At 32.5% G+C, this 17,244-nt stretch overlaps 1 protein-coding gene across 1 annotated transcript; it reads right to left on the bottom strand.

Moving 5' to 3' along the window:
• Nucleotides 1–908: 908 nt before the first annotated feature.
• LOC145131887 (putative inactive poly [ADP-ribose] polymerase SRO3) lies at nucleotides 909–2,237 on the bottom strand. The gene is made up of 4 exons (XM_079066530.1): nucleotides 1,672–2,237; nucleotides 1,291–1,529; nucleotides 1,103–1,215; nucleotides 909–1,007 (listed from the first exon to the last, which is right to left on the bottom strand). The coding sequence occupies exons 1-4, from the start codon at nucleotides 2,163–2,165 to the stop codon at nucleotides 909–911; spliced, it is 945 nt and encodes a 314-aa protein (XP_078922656.1). The 5' UTR covers nucleotides 2,166–2,237.
• Between the last annotated feature and the right edge of the window lie 15,007 nt (nucleotides 2,238–17,244).

Raw genomic sequence — 17,244 nt, 5'->3', positions numbered from 1 at the left:
TATTTTCTCTATCTTTACGGAGACAAAGGAAAAAAAACATAGTTTAATTGGTTCTGTATTACTTTTGTGTGAATTGATTTCTCGGTAGAAAAAACAAAGAAAAAAACAGAGCCTTTTATGAGAATTCAAAAAGGACTTCTTCTTGGTGTTATACAACCATTCATTGAGAGGAAAAGGAAAAAAAAAAAAGATTATCATTAAGCCATGTTGGCTAGAGATAGAGATGAGAATAGGGAAGAAACTTGCCACCGATAAGCTATTTCTTGGTGTTCGATTCATGTGTCGTTGATTGAGAGGAAGCCGATCGCTCTGTGTGCATATGGAAGAACTAGAGACGTGAAAACAAATTAGGGTTACAGAGATAAATGATTGGAAGAAATGCATACGTGATTTATGGGATTTTCCAAATTTATTTGAATTTATTTTTGGTTTATAGAAATAAAAAGACCAAACTACCCTTATTTATTAATTTAATGATTTAAATTTTTTTTGAAATCTCATTGGTCCCTACAGCCACACAATAAATGTTCATCCACATATGAACCTAACTCATACTAACTCATACCATGTATGCACTATGTAACCGGTTAAACAGAAAGAACCCGGTAAAAAGGGCTATTTCTAAACGGTAATAACAACTTTACTGGTGTAATACGCACAAAAAATACATTAGGGACCTAATATAGACAAACGAGAAACTTTATTACTCTTCTAAGTGATTAACCCCAAACTAAAATAAATTGTTATGCAAAGTGTTTTTTATTTATTTTATTTTTGTCTATCTGAGTGTAATCATAAAGACAATTACAGTAAAAGGGTCTCCATAACTAGAATATACTTTCAAATACAAAAACATTTCACCCAAAAAGGATATAATATCTATCAATATCATCAACAAATATGGCCTTTTAAGATGTATTATGAACTCGAATTATCTCCCTTATAATATCTTCTCCAGCAATTATTCGTAAGTTTCTTACGAATCTTTCTCCTGAAATCTTCTTTTTCTGCAAAATAACATGTTAATTAATCATTAGATTTAATAACTTATTCATCGTAAGCGATGATATAAAGAAAGAAAGATTCAATCGGAAAACTTTACATATAAATCATCATGTTGCTTTTTAATATAAGCCATCTTTGAAGAACTCAAATACTTCGGGAAGTTCTTCATCAGAATTTTCATCATAGCATGCCACCTTTCCTTTCTTACTCCTACAAAAATGAGATTATCAATCTTGGAACGAATTCTGTGTAACAAATCGGGTCATAGAGTTTAAGAATTTTCACCTATTAATGAATTTGCTTTGAAAGCGACGATGAAAAGGGGAAGAACGAAGGTGTTCATGTAAGGTTCCCAAATGATGTATCTCTTGGGTGATAAAAGATCATCGACACCCGAATTGAATTCTGCCGATGTCGGTTGATCGATTTGTGAACCAAAAGGAATTGGTTCGAGTTTCCCTAAAATCAAGCGACATAGTAAGACATGCATCACACCATCTGAATCAGCTATTATCGATTTTTGACTGGAAGAAGAAGAACAGTTGATATGAACACCAAGAATAGAATTAAACAAAATCGCATTCGAATCGAAACACAGAATGAACTTAATTGTAACAAATTGATAAAAAAGAATGGAGATATGAATCGAGAGGAACTGTTACTAACCTCGCATTTGAATTATTCACCGGAGAGAAGTAAACACCGCGGCCATAAGATGACGAACTGTTTTCCAATCGACGAAATCCATAACACAAAATGTCACGAATCTCTTCACGAAAACCGCCGTACCAACCAAACCTTATGTTCGGATCTCCGCCGTTTCTATTGGCAACTGCCGTCGCAAAACGCCTAAACGCCTCCACGCGAGCCTCATCCATCACACTCCATTTATAATTTTTCCGGTGAATAGCAACGACGTCAACATGGTTCTCGAAATTCCTCATCCCATTGATAAAACTCCTCGCGACATTCACGTATTCACTGGTTCCTTTCTCAACTCTACGCAACATCAACTGGTTGTTGTTTCTGAAAATTCCAGATTGCCAGTAACTGGGAACAGCTACTTTGATATTTGATTCGGAATCGGAATCCGGCTTAGTAATTTCATCGTCTTCGATTGTAATATATTCTTGATCTTGATTATGAACAGGTTGATCCATGCGTGCTGATTGATGTAAGTTGTGAAGGAATTACAAATGCAGAATACTCAAAAATAGAATCGAAGTGGAAATTTTGATTGGAGTGGTGTGGGAATCGGGGGAGATGAAGAGGTTAAATAAACAGAGCAAGAAACAAATAAAGTTTAATATTCATCGCATTCATTTTTTATTTTAACTTTTTCAAAAAGTAAAAAATGTTCGGATAATATAAAAGTTCTTTTCAAAATGATTTTTTGCATTGTAAAATATGGGGTTTCAAATTTTTGTGATTTTACATGTAAAAGTTAAACTAAAAGTCTTTTTACTAATCGAAACATTTTTTAAAGAAATTCTTTTACAAAAAATCCTTCTACAAAAAGGACTTTTGATGTTTAAAAGCAATCTCAAACACCCCCTAATTTTAATAAATAATCTATTTTGCTTTTTAATCCTTTATTTAAGTTAAAACATTATTTTTAGAGGCGACTGTCTTTTTAAATAAATTAGAAGTGAAACACATATATCTAGAATGGTTATCATTTTTTTGTTTATATAGTTACTAGGTTTGAGACCCGTGTACTACACGGGTTGATTAAAAATAAAGTTATATGTGAAGATATAAATATCAAATATTTTTTAAAGTAAAATTTTATAATAGATATAAAAAAAATAATGATTAAATAAGTAATTCATTTATACTAATAATAAAACTATTGACATTTTAGTAAGAAAATTACAAGTTACAACTATAAGCATCAAAAGACAAATAATGCTTGGTTGGTTACAAACCATGTAATATATGGTTTGACATCATGTTCTCACATTTAAATACAAAAAGAGAAACAAAAGCAAATGGATAGATGGAGATGATATATACGTCCAATTTCAAATTTAATTAATCATAAATAAATCTTGCATATGATTTTGGTCAACAAATTGATGTTTTCTTTTGCTTTTGTTCCAAATTGACCATCTCATATTATTAATTTGTTAAATTTAAAAAGAAATGATGTAGCTAAAAAAATAAACTAACTGAATATCAATAATTGATTGATAAGTAAATCTCTTTCAAAGCTATTACATCATGAAACATAGCATTAATTTGGTGCTTAAAAGGTTAACCAATTTTGCCAATGTCATCCTTAATAGGTTTCAAAAATAGTTATATTTGATGAAATCTAAAAGTCTTCCAAGGAAAACTATTTAAAACAGTAGGGTACAAGTTCAACTTGGGCAAAGTTTAGTTCATGGTTTATTTGATTCATTTTATTTTTAATCAAGTTTTATTATCATACATTGCACACAATTTAAATTGAATCATTGTTTATTTTGGAATGATGGACCTATTTTGGTTGATTGTGAGATTCAAATCTAAAATGACTATTTTTGAAATGATAATTATTAGCATTAGGGGTGTTCGCGGCGCAGTTTGGTGCGGTTTATCCTCAAAACCGCAAACCGCACCGCATATGCGGTTTGTTATTTTCGGGAACCGCAGACCGCACCGCAAAGGTAATAAACTGCGTTATGTGGTGCGGTTTTGCAGTTTTTGTGCGGTTTATGCGGTTTCATAAACATAAATATTAAATTTAGTTTTAAACATAATAAGCGTGACACTGTAAACACATATTTTTGATATAGTTTGTTTCCCATTTTGACTCATGTTTATCAATCGAAATCTCATAAACATTATTAAGGATATTAAAAGTGGTAAACATCTAGCGTGTTGTGTGTGTATATATATATATATATATATATATATATATATATATATATATATATATATATATATATATATATATATGGTATGTTGCAGTGCGGTTTGAACCGCGGTTTGGTAACTATAAACCGCAAACCGCACCGCATAGTGTGGTTTATGAAAACTACAAACCGAAAACCGCACCACGAGCGTCCAAAACCGCATTATGCGGTACGGTGTGGTGCGGTGCGGGCGGTTTATGCGGTTTGTACGGTTTGATGCACACCCTTAATTAGCATAACTATATAAGTCAAATATCGGAACCGTATTAGGTTGTATGGTATTGGAAGCACAAAAGGTGTGTTATGCCTACATGGTATGTGTTATAACGTGCAAATTTCAAACCCTATAGACGTGATGTGGTGATTCGTTGCCAAAGCCACATTCCATTCAAATTTTTATGGTTTTTATTTTTATTTTTTTTTCTATAGAAAAATAACTATTTCTTTTTTACTAACCAGTATATGTATAAATACACAATTTCCTCAAACAACACAATGAAGTACAAAAAAGAGAAGATTACTTTGAGACGTGAGCATCAGATGTTAACTTATCACTGATATGCAAATTTTGAAAGTGTCACCCGATAATGTTCAAAGTGAAGACCTCGAGACTATGTTAGCGGTGCAAAAGATGATCCGGAAAAAATACATACATACCTATATATATATATATATATATATATATATATATATATATATATATATATATATATATATATATATATATATATATATAATATTTTTTATTTTTATTTATGTATTTTCTTTTGTTTTTATTTATGTGATGTCACTTATCTTTTTAAACAAACAATATGTTTCATTTTAATTAAATATAACGTAATATAAGGATGTTGAAATCATTTTTAGGTGGGTGAGTGGTTATAACTTGATTTTTAGTGTCTTCCCAACTCATTGACTTGACCAAAAATAAGAGGATTCAGATGACGTTTGGTCCGGTTTTTGGTCTGGCGAACAGTTGGACAGAATGATGTTGAACATGATGTTATAGTAGCCTAATCTACAACCCATTTCTTAATTTCCGGAAGCCCAATATACAGCCCATTTTGTAATTTGCTGAAGCCCACAAATGAATAATCTTTGCAGCCTAAAAAAAATTTAATAGAGCAGCTCAATATATAAAGTAAAAGCCCATTTTTTTGTGTTACTATGTAGTAAAGAAAAACGCAACATATATAAAATGAAGAAAAACGCAACATATATAAAATCATTCGTACGGAACAATTTTTCTTTATACTTAGCAATTTATGCTTTGTATAGTTGCACAATATATATCTTTAAATCACAAATTGTTGTGTATAAATCATCTTCCACAAAAACGAAATCAAAATGTATGGCATTTGGAAGCATCACATGAGAAAGAGGGAGAGGGTTCTTGATGTCTCTCCTTTCTTTTGCTCTTCCTTACTTTCGGAACAAATTAATATTATCAGGTAATTCATTTCTTTTAGATTAGATTAGGTTGAATTTTGTATCATTTTGATCAAGGGTGGAGTTTTTTAGAGCAACAATAAATGACAATTTCAAAAGACTTATCATTTTGGTTTTGTAATGGGTTTTAATATAACTTTCTATTATTATCATTATTATTATTATTATTATTATTATTATTATTATTATTATTTGCAATATTGGATGAATCAATGGAACAATTGGTTGATTATGAGTAATTTTGTATAGTTTTTTATTGTATTTTATGATTACATTTTCTACTTGAACATTTATATAATTATTGTGTTTGATCATGAGTTTAATGTATGAATGATAATTAATTGGTTAATTTTTTATTAAGTAACATATCTTAAAACTAATTAGAAAAAAAAAACAAATGGTTTTTATGTATATTTTCATTTCATTATAAACCATATTGATAGGTGTCTCGTTAGGGATCATATGATGCAAATTTTTTTTGAATGTGGAGGAGGAAAAAACTATTTTTCGTCATTCTTGTTGGGGAAATTGTCAGAAAAGTCTCAATATTTTCAGGAAAGTTACACGTTAGTCCCAAGATTTTTTTTTTGAACATTAAAGTCCCGATTATTTTTAAAAACACGATAATATGTCATTTCCTGTTAAAAGAAAAAAAAAGACTTTTTTGTAAACTTGAGCCAAAATTAAATAATCGGGACTTTTTTGTTCAAAAAAAATATCTTGGGACTAAAGTGTAACTTTCCTGAAAATATTAGGACTTTTCTGACAATTTCTCTTCTTGTTGCACATTGGGCCAAAATATATAAGTGTCTTAATTATTATTCATGGTTCATAATGTGATTGTTAGGTTCCTAACTTCCATCGGAATCGACATCGTTATTCAAACCATATACCTAAGATAGGGATGAGCATATGGACCGGGGAACTGGTCGGAACCGGAACCCAATGGAACCGGTCGGGCCGGGACCGTGATGATATTCTTGTGGATTTTTGGAACCGGGAACCGGTAGAACTGGACCCCGCAGAACCGAAAAAAACCGGAACCGTTTGTTGTTATTTATCGAGGACCGGTTCCAACATTGAAGACATTGCAAGAACTGGTAGAACAGGCGGTCCGGTTCGGTTTTTAATTTCGGCCGACTTCGGTTCCCGGGCCGGGTCCGGTTCGGGCTGGTTCCTTTGCTCATCAATAACCTAAGACTAGGTTGTTTTAAGTATATTTATCTTTAACGAGTCAAATAAATCGAATGGGTTAAAGTCGAACAAACTATACTTATATGATTTTATGAAAAAATGTTATTCTTACAGCAACCTAAAAATATACTTATATGATTTGATGAAAAAAATGTTATCCTTACAACAAGCTAAAAATATAGTAGTTGATTTCATATATAACTTAGGTTGAAAAGCTATATGTTTTGCAACACTTTCTAATATAGTGGAATCATATATGAGGCCGTAATATAATCTGATTTACAACGACACCCCAAAATTTATATCTAATGACACAATTACTTAACCAGGATTGGTTTTAAAAATAAATAGTACAGATGCCCAAAAGTATGTTACACAACCATGTGTCGTTTGTCGTTTCAAAAAAAAATGTCCTTTGACTAGCTTCGTTTGATAATATGTTTATATAACCCAATTTTATCTTACTGGCAACATCGGTATAACAATACGGTGGAAGTGAAATGCATGATTATTTAAAAAATAATAACAATAATAATAATAATAATAATAATAATAATAATAATAATAATAACTAGCAAAGAACTCGCGGCTACGCTGCTTTTGAGTAATATGGGGAAAATCGGCAAACTTTAAAAAATACGTGCTGAAAGTGTAAATCACCGCAAATATGAGAGAAAGTCGACAACCCCTAAAATTAGATGTCCAAAGTGTACGACAACCAAAAGAAGGGACACTAGTGGAGAAAATCCAAAAATGTTGTGGCAATAATGTGAAAGTTGCCAAAGTTGAGAAAAAATATGGTGGCAAAATTCTAAAGGAGGTTTTTTGTGTTTTTTATGTCAAAATGTAAAAGTTTTGACTATAAGGACGAAAAGTGTCAATTTCATTAAAGATTTGTGGCAAAAACACCATAATATAAAACTTTTCACTGCAAAGACGAAAAGTGTCAAAGTTACTAAAGATTTGTGTCAAAACCCTAAAAGCACAAAAACTTAATCAAAACACAAAATTGTAAAAGTTTTCACTTTAAGGACTAAAAGTGTCAAATTCACATTAAAGATTTGTGGCAAAAACACCATAATATAAAACTTTTCACTGTAAGGACGAAAAGTGTCAAAGTTACTAAAGATTTGTGGCAAAACCCTAAAAGCACAAAACTTAATCAAAACACAAAATTGTAAAAGTTTTCACTTTAAGGACTAAAAGTGTCAAATTCACTAAACATTTGTGGCAAAAACCTAAAAACATAAAAGTTACCATTGCTAACTTCCTTTAGATTTAATATATGTATAGAATAAACGGTATAACAATACGTTCATAACAAGTTTGTCTTGGTCCGTTTCGAATGGTTTCAAGTACATGGGTGGGTTCTACAGTGGTAAGGGCCGAGAGGCCCAATAACAAATGTTCGAGAAAAAAATTATATTGTTAGTTCAACTATAATTTTCAAGCATATAATGTAGTAGGCCCTCATGGTTACCCCAACAACTGCAACAAGTATTCGTAAACTAAAAAAACACACAAATCCATATTGGGAATCCAGCACGTGGTCACACGACTAAGTGATTATAATCTGTGTTAATCCATATTGTGGCGCATAATTGAAACAAAGATTAAAAAAACATTCAACTCATAAAAATAGTAGAAAACCTAAAATAATCACCTATGTAAGTGTTTCATAGTATAATATATGTCACTCAGTTGTTTTACCATTATTTTACTCTTTCATTCATAAATTTTGTATCAAACGGTACTTAAACCCTCAACATTTAGTTAGGAAACACATTTCCGTAACACCTACACTCTTGTGCCACGATCCATTTGGTGTGTTAGTTAATATTATGTTTTAACAAATTACTAACTATAGGCCTCCATTCTTCAAGTTCAAGTATGTTCAATTTTAAGTTTATGGTATTTTATTTGAACCTCCAATGATGTGACATATATATATATATATATATATATATATATATATATCCTACCTAATAAATGAAAATACTTTTGTCACTTGTCATCTTCTCTTTCATTTTGACAAATGTCATTTTATAGAATTTTTAAAATTGTTATTTTCCACTTGTCATTTTTTGAGGATTTCATTTTTCTTAAAATAAATTTCCAAAAAATTCTAATGAGTTATATATATGTAAGGTTATCATTTTATTAATTTGATAATAAATTCTCATAAATGCTCAAAGAGATTTGATTTCTTTCATAAATGCTCAAAAAGATTACATTTTGTTATGGAAAAACATTAATTTATAAAATATTTAATGTATATATATTCATATTAAATTTTTATTTTTAATAAACTCGTGTAATACACGGGTCTTACACCTAGTATATATATATATATATATATATATATATATAAAAGATTGGGTGATGACTTTTTTTAAAGTGAGTACTCGTGAGGATATATTAAAAAAAATTGAAAAAAAATACAAATCATAAAATCGAGAATAGTATTATATCCGGGAGAAAAAAATTGGAAAAAAAATTTTGCATCATTAAAATTGAAGAATTGATCATTTTTATGATCCATGATTCAATTTTAATAATACAAAAAAAAATTCCAATTTTTTTCTCCCGGATATAGTATTATGTTCGATTTTATGATTTGTATTTTTTTTAGATTTTTTTAAAATTTTTTTAAGGTGTACTTAAGAGTCTTCATTTTAAAAAGTGTCCTCATCGGAACTGGACTATATATATATATATATATATATATATATATATATATATATATATATATATCATTATTATATACAAAAACCTTTTAAGCTTGAGGTTAGTTCGTGTTCTTCACGCATAGAACTTTTATGGCGCGTCAGGATTTTTTTTTTCTTCATCTTGTGCGCGTGGGGTTGAATATTTTTAGTAGAAGAAGGAAAGCTTTTAAAGTTAACCATCTACTCTTCATCTTTAAGGAAAAGACACGTTTCATCTTGTTGTATTCTCTCCTTTACGACACTTGTGACCAAAAGGACACAGGTGCTCCACCAAGTAACCCACCTGCTCCGGTTTCCGTACCATCACTTCATTACTCTCTTTTTCGTCTCCCTTGTATACGCTCTCCCGTTTCATCATTCCTCTCTCATATTCCTCTTTCTCTCTAAAACACACTCACTTTCTCTCTCTAAATTCTCTGACGAACACTATCACAAACAAGTGGCAGTGTTGTTTCTTGAGGCAATTCCAGGTAAGATTCATCCCTCTTGAACCGCTCCCCACATTCTCCCCAAATCGAAACCCTAAATATTGTTTTAGTGGGTTTGGTATTAACAGAGATGGAGACGTCAAAGTGCTGGTCCCTTTATCGTCGACCACCACCCCCACATCAACATCCTCTGAAGAAGAAGGGGAAACACCTGCCTTTACACCACCAACAAGACCGCTCCTCTTTCCACTTTGATAAAATATCCTTGCAATTGAATATATCATCGATGTTGTGGTAAGTAATGATATTTACATTTTCTGTGATTATTAAAGCCTTACCAATTAATTTGGTTTTATGGGGGTTTTGATTTTAGAATCATGTAATTCTACGGAATAGAATATGGAGAACCCAAAACCAAAAGCTCGGTAAAGGATTTAGCATAGATAAATTGAAGACAGTTTACGCTTAGCTATTTTTTTTATCCATTCTCACTGATAAAATTATGAAGCGTGTTGTCTCATTGTTCATGGTGAGTTCAACCTTTGACCTCAAACCTTTTGCAAAACCATTTATGTCCCTTTACACTATTACCTCCATCATCTCTCTGTGGCCACTGCTTTCCTCCTCATTTCTCTATAGAAATTGATTGTACAGGGTGTGTGTTACATCAACATGCAATAAATGCAATCGACTCCTTCTAAAATCTGATTTTGTTTGATTTTACAGATGATAATGTTGTGCATATCTCTTTTTCTTATGAGGTCATAAACATTATCTACTTTTTAAGTTTGGTGGATAAGTCAATCTGACCAGGTAAGGTCTCTATCGACTTCCTATTTCTCTCGCTAGAAAGCATGTAGTTCCATGAACCACTTGATCCCTAATTTTCTTCTAGTGATGTATCTTTCATTGTTGATTTTGTTTTAAGAATGGATTTCCTTCATCATATACAACCCAATCGAGGTAATTCTTTCAATGTTGGAGCAAAATCAAAATCGACGCCATGGAAGCCGAACTTTAGGTTTGTTAACCTTAATTTCTTGATAAGTTTTTACTCATTTATTGTATTTATAATTTTATTTATTTCATCATCTTAATATTTTCTTTAACTTTTAGTGGTGTTGGTTTCAACTTGGAATAAGAGAGGGGCAAGAAAGTCAGATGATTATCTTGATCCATGTAAGTTTTCTTAATGACTGAAAATTCCTATCCAAGATATTTTTGAAATATTAATTGTAGAATCTTAAATTTCTAGGGATTTATAGACCTATTGGGTATTAGAGGGTTGAAAATGATCAATAGTTTAAAAAACCACGTTTGAAAAGGTGTCATAGATCTTCCTACAATTCTTATGGTTTCATGGAGCAGGGGTACTCCAGGTGTTCGTTGAAATGTCAAAAAATAATTTCTCTTTCTTTCTTCTATTGTACACACTGATAAGTTTCCCATCCTTTTCTAGGTATTTTGAAATTGGTATGAGCGGTTCTTAATTGTTCTATTAAAACTTTAAAAGTTGTGTTCGTTGGCTAGACGTTGAGCATTCTGAGAATTGTATCGTTTCACATGCCGTTTCTTTCAAAATTATTGATGACATGGACTACAACAAAAAAGTATTGTTTAGTGATGACCAGTCAACAAGGAAAACAGGTAACCATTCTCAAAATGCAAATATACAACTAGATACAAACAGAAATTTATGTAGTAACATTCAGAGATCTTCAACTATTGGATTTGGTGGATAATCAAGGGATACAAATGCTTAGACGGCGTATGATCTTTTCGGTAAATAAATCTTCTCAAACACACAGATCAAGCATATGTGATTTCAGGTAAACTTTTTACAAATTATCATAGCAATCTTGCAATGGGTGCTACAGAATTTTAAAGTTTTAACAGTTTTGCAGGGTACCATGATACTTGAGAATGTCCCAGTTAATCATAGATCTTTTTTCGTGTATTCTAAGGCATATGAACTAAGTTTGAAGTTGGAAATGTGATGAATTCATGCCATACTTGAAGTTGATTGGTGTGCAATGTGTAACGCCCGTAGATCCGGGCTAGTCAATTTAGAGATAATAGGGGTCGAAAACGACTTTTTGACAAAAGATTATTTAGAATAAATAATCTTAACCAAGTTGTAGAATACGTCTCAAGGGTTTCGTACATATAAAGAACGTTGAAATCCGAGTTATAACGAAGAAGTTATGTTTCGTCGAAGTTTTATGGCAAAACCGGCACGACACCGGGAGACGTAAATAGTGAATTTACGATGGAGGACTTTTTAGCCTTATAAATCTAAACAAAAGTTGTAGTATACGTTAAACCGAGAACATACAAAAAAAGAACGCCCAAATCTGACTTCGTATGAGGAAGTTATGAATTTTCTAAGATTTGGCTTAGTAGTGCACAGCCCGAAACTCGAATTTTAGATCGAGCGGTTTTTGGTCTACGTGACCTAAATTAGAATTGAAGATCTCATTAATAGGAACTCAACGGTAAAAAGACAGACGAAAACAGAGTCCGTATGTAGAAGTTATGAATTTTACGCGGGCATTTAACAGTATAATCTCCTCGTACTGTTAAATTTAAGATCGGTAGAGAATTAGCTGACGGAGTCAATATGAAAGTTGTAGATCTTATTTTTACCTACGCGTGGATATAAAGAACATAAAAAACAGAGGTCGTATGTTAAAGTTACGGATTTTAGAAGTTGGAAGTGTACTGTACGAAAATGGGTGATGTGACACAATCTTAGCTATTGCTTTCTCCCTAAGTCTTGCCACTAGATGGTGACATGTGGCACCAAGTTCAGCCATTTTTCACCCTATAAATAGAACCTCTCCCACCCTCATTTTCTTCACACCTTTCCCATTATTTCTTCTCTCTACACTCTCTCTAAACCTCCCAAAAACTCCCCTAGCGCTAGAAGAAAGCCCCGGAGCGCTCGACGGCTCCGAGAAGAAGAGCTTTCGGCTCAGAAGTTCTGCCCCTGCAGAGCACGACTTCTAGCCAAACCTCCTCGTAGGTAAGATACGCCTACCTAACTTTTAATATAGCTTTTATTTAAATATAGTAACGTTATTAGGATCTTATAATAATTATTTGAGCTATTATTATGGGTTATATAAGTGTCGTTATAATATCTTTTTAACCACTCGCGGTACGGGGAATCCGGTTTGAAGGGCCGTCTGGGTTGTTGGATTTGAAAAGTGTTATATGCCAAAATGGTCCCGCCCTCCGGTGTTTTATGTCTGGCCCTGTCTATACATAGTGGTTGGAAAATATTGTTTAAACGCTTATATAATAATAATAATAATAATAATAATAATAATAATAAGACTAATAATTAGTCACGGTAAATATTAGACTAAAATCTAGTGGTAATAATACTAGGTTTCGTCGAAGGAAATTATTTTAAAATAAACGAAGCGTTGTCCGAGTACCGAGTCACCACCTTATCAAGTGAGTGCATAGTTACTTTCATCTTACACATAGATATGAAGTATTTTATATAAATTACGTGCTATGTGTGCATATAACCTGTATACTTGCTATCTATGCTGGATGAATGATTTTATACATGTTTTAAATAATTTAAACTGTATATGTATTTTATATCTACGAATATGTTGGGTAAAACATGGGTAGATGAATGATGAGAGATGAAAGATGATATGAGTGAACATTGGCAGCTATAGACTTAGTGCCTAATAAATAACATCGGCAGCTATGGACTTAGTGCCTATTGGATAAACGTCGGTAGCTATGGACTTAGTACCTGATAGATAAACATTGGTAGCTATGGACTTAGTACCTGATAGAGAAACGTGGGTAGCTATGGACTTAGTACCTATTAGATGAACACTGGTAGCTATGGATTTAGTACCCGATGAATGAACTTTAGCAGCTATGGATTTAGTGCTTTACGAATGAGCATTGGCAGCTATGGACTTAGTGTCTGTCTTATAAACCCTGGAAGCAAGGGACTTCGGAATGAATGAATGCAGGATAGACGACTCTTAGGGTAGACCCTTAAGAGTGAGGAAGATAATGGGGATGGGTAATTGGGTTGATTGTTTGATGTTTAAACATAATAATTATATTATTGTAGGTTGAAAACCCTATGTACTCACCAGGTTTCCCAACCTGACCCACTCAAGCTTATTTGAATCACAGGTGCCGATACAAAGTTACATTACACTGAGAGATTAAAGAGGTGTAGATCACTAGTGTAAATGAATGTAAGTTCTGTTTATGCTTATGTTTCTATATTGACAATGACATCCCAAATGTTTTAAAATGAATAAAAATACATTTCTTCGGAAATGCTTTGATAACGTATTTATCATGTTTTACTGGGAACAAATTCCGCAACATTTTTATCAAAAGAAGTACTCTGATTTTTATAAAGCATAAACAAAATCGGTCTTTTCTAGCCGTAAAAATGGGGATGTCACAGTTGGTATCAAAGCATTAGTTTAAGCGAATTAGTAATAAGGATTTATTTCTAGACTTAAACTTAGAATGCTAAGCGATGATTGTGAGGAGTATGTCTAATATATTTTAGTTAGTACACCTAAATAGATGCAAGCACTAGCTTATTTAGGGAAAATTCCTAACATGCTTTTATGTGCTAAGTGATTTGTGATTCTTTATGATATCGTTTGATCAGATCTATGGTCTGTTGCCGACCAGATCTGGAAATTTTATGTGCTTAGGTTTCTAAACGTTTAATGATGATATTAGAACTGGCATGTAACTTTTTGGAGTAATAAGGAGGAATACGCATCTAAATCTTCCTCTATCTATATTCTCGTCTCGATACACCGAACGTCCGCTTTGGTGTATAGAATGTCATGATAAGGACTCATAGCAGACTGAGCAAATGGAGGAAATGAGAAGGCTTACGATATTGAATGATACCTATCGGAAGATATTTTAAGAGTGATATTTTGCCTTTAGAACGCGTCTAAGAAATAATATGCCTAGTATGGGAGAAGTACACTTTCGATTAGCAGAAAGAAATATATTTTTTTTTGTATAATCCATGAAGTTGTCCCATCGTCTGACATTTCCATCACCTACCGAGTTGAAGCAGAATTAACGATCAAAGATACGCATGGAAGAAGTCCTAGTAGAGTCTAGGAAAAATTATATGATTGTTTGGACACATTTTTATGTGTTAAAATTGTTTTTATGATAATAACTTGGAAAATTGCGAGACAATACTTGGGACAAGTATGAGTAGGTGTGAATGGTAGTAGAGGCCTATACTACCAGAAGCACAGGACTCACGCTTGGATCAGAGAAAGTCACAAGGTTACCAAGGAACTAGTAATCAATTTCGTTTTATTCAAGTATGTCGTTACCATCGTTTCGGTAATGACTACGAAGATGATTGTTATTCCGACCCTAGTTGTCATATCAAATTGAGTCCAACTATGTCACACCCCCGAACCAGACGGCGGAAACGTCTGAGGGCTCGCGTGACTTAAATTAAATATCATCACAATGATTATACATGAAACACAACATAAACTTCACCATGCATTAATACATAACGATTGACATTGTTCACATCCATTACATTGTTTAAATATTACATATCCATAGCATCAATTGTTTGAGAGTTTTCAAAACATAACATCCTAACATACTTGATATTACCCTTCAGCTTACCTGTTACCTACGAATACAAGTTATTTTGAAAAACGTCAACATATGAAATGTTGGTGAGTTCATAAGCAAGGTTGTGATGAAAATGATTTGTGTAGTTTATAAAACCCAGAAAATCCGATATTTTCTGAAAAGACATTTGTTTATCAAAGTGTGAAGATCCATAAGTTAGTGCATGAATGATTTCAAAACGTGTATAAATGGGAAGTTTTGTATTATAGTTATAGAAAGATACAAGCGAGTGGTGCTGATTTCCTCGAAAAACCCGATGTTTTCCGATAACATAAAATATAATTGTTTTCAAATTGTTATACTGCTACACGAGTGATTTTGATTACTTTTCCTTGATTACTCGGATGGTATTGGATTTATTTAATTACGTGAGTCGTTATAACCATGCATAATAATGACTAGTTCGTCTGTCTTGGCATCCTAATGTACGCCGGAATTGATCTTAAGATTTTGTCACCCTAGACTGGCCGAGTCTAACTGTAGCGAACAGCTGAGGTGTGGGGGAGTCACCCCCGTATAGATCTATACACAAACTCTCGCTCTCCTTCCAGGAGACTTTGATTATAACTACAGACTACGAACGACCCTCAGAGGAGTCGCCCGTTATTACTCACTTAATCCAAACGAAATTGATTACTATTGATTAACGACCTGTATTTGTTTACTTGAATTGAAGGTAAGCCTAACAAACGAGGAGAAGATTACAAGGTCCTGCTAATTACGTGTGTTATTTAAGGCTGTGGGTTATACGAAGGACGCATTGGCCCATTTCATATTTGATTTAATTTTGGACCTTACTAGCAATGCTAATGGGCCACCAAGGCCCAATAGCATATATATGCCATTGAGGATCCCTTAAACATGTAATTGGGTCACCGGAGGCCCAATTAACATTTATTATTAGTGTTAGGCCCAAAAGTCATGACAATGGGCCACGAAGGTCCAATAAGCATGATTAGGATCTTTCAAGCCCAACTATTTGGATATTTACTTGTTTTAGGTATAGTATAATTGTTGGAAAGTTTGATTGAACTATTGTTATCTTCGTATCGGCACGAAGCCGGTCGGTTGTTTATAACGATATTTGGAATTATACGTATATTCATCTTTCTATTTTCATGAGTTGTAGTTTGGTATTTTTGACTCAAATATCTTAAAACAAAATAATTGGTTCAAAATGTTGGTTTGACCTTTTCAGCCCTTCTTTAATAAAAATAACAATTTTAGTCCCTCATTTTAAAAAAAAAAGAAACTTTTTAGTCCCTTAAACTATTTTCTTGACATTTTTTCCCCATAGACTTGTTTAAAAGGTGATTTTTGTTCAAAATTTACTCTTTGGCAGTTTCAGCCCTTCCAGTAAGGAATTTTTCAGTTAAAACCCAAACTTTTCGCAACTTTTACAATTTTGGCCCAAAATCCAAAAAGTTTACATTTTTTATCCTTGTTTGGAAAATAAATCATTTTAACCCCTGAATTGGTTTTGTTTACCCTTTTTACCTCCTGTTTTGAGAAGTTTATCATTTCAATCCCTTGAAAATTTGGTTTTTCGCAATTTTGGGCTCAATGGGCCGAAAAGCCCAAAAATTGGCCCATTAAGCTACAAATTACATTTCTAGCCCTTTAAAGAGTATGATATTCATAAAAACATTTATTTTTACTGTTTTGACTCTTTTAGTCCTTAAGAAATCCGTGGATGGCAACTCTTAACTCAACTTTTAGTTGTTTGACAAATTTAGCCCAAAAATGAGTTTATGTTGCATTTTGTTTATTATGACTTAAGCTAGGAACTTTTCTTGACTTGTTCAATAAAAGTATATTATATCATGTTTGTTTCCTCTCTTGTGTCATAGA

This window comes from Lactuca virosa, chromosome 8, assembly GCF_052849685.1.
Source record: "Lactuca virosa cultivar CGN04683 chromosome 8, Lactuca_virosa_CGN04683_v6, whole genome shotgun sequence".
Lineage (NCBI taxonomy): Eukaryota > Viridiplantae > Streptophyta > Magnoliopsida > Asterales > Asteraceae > Lactuca > Lactuca virosa.
The sequence above is the reverse complement of the archived record's forward strand: the minus strand, read 5'-3'. Positions and strand labels throughout refer to the sequence as shown.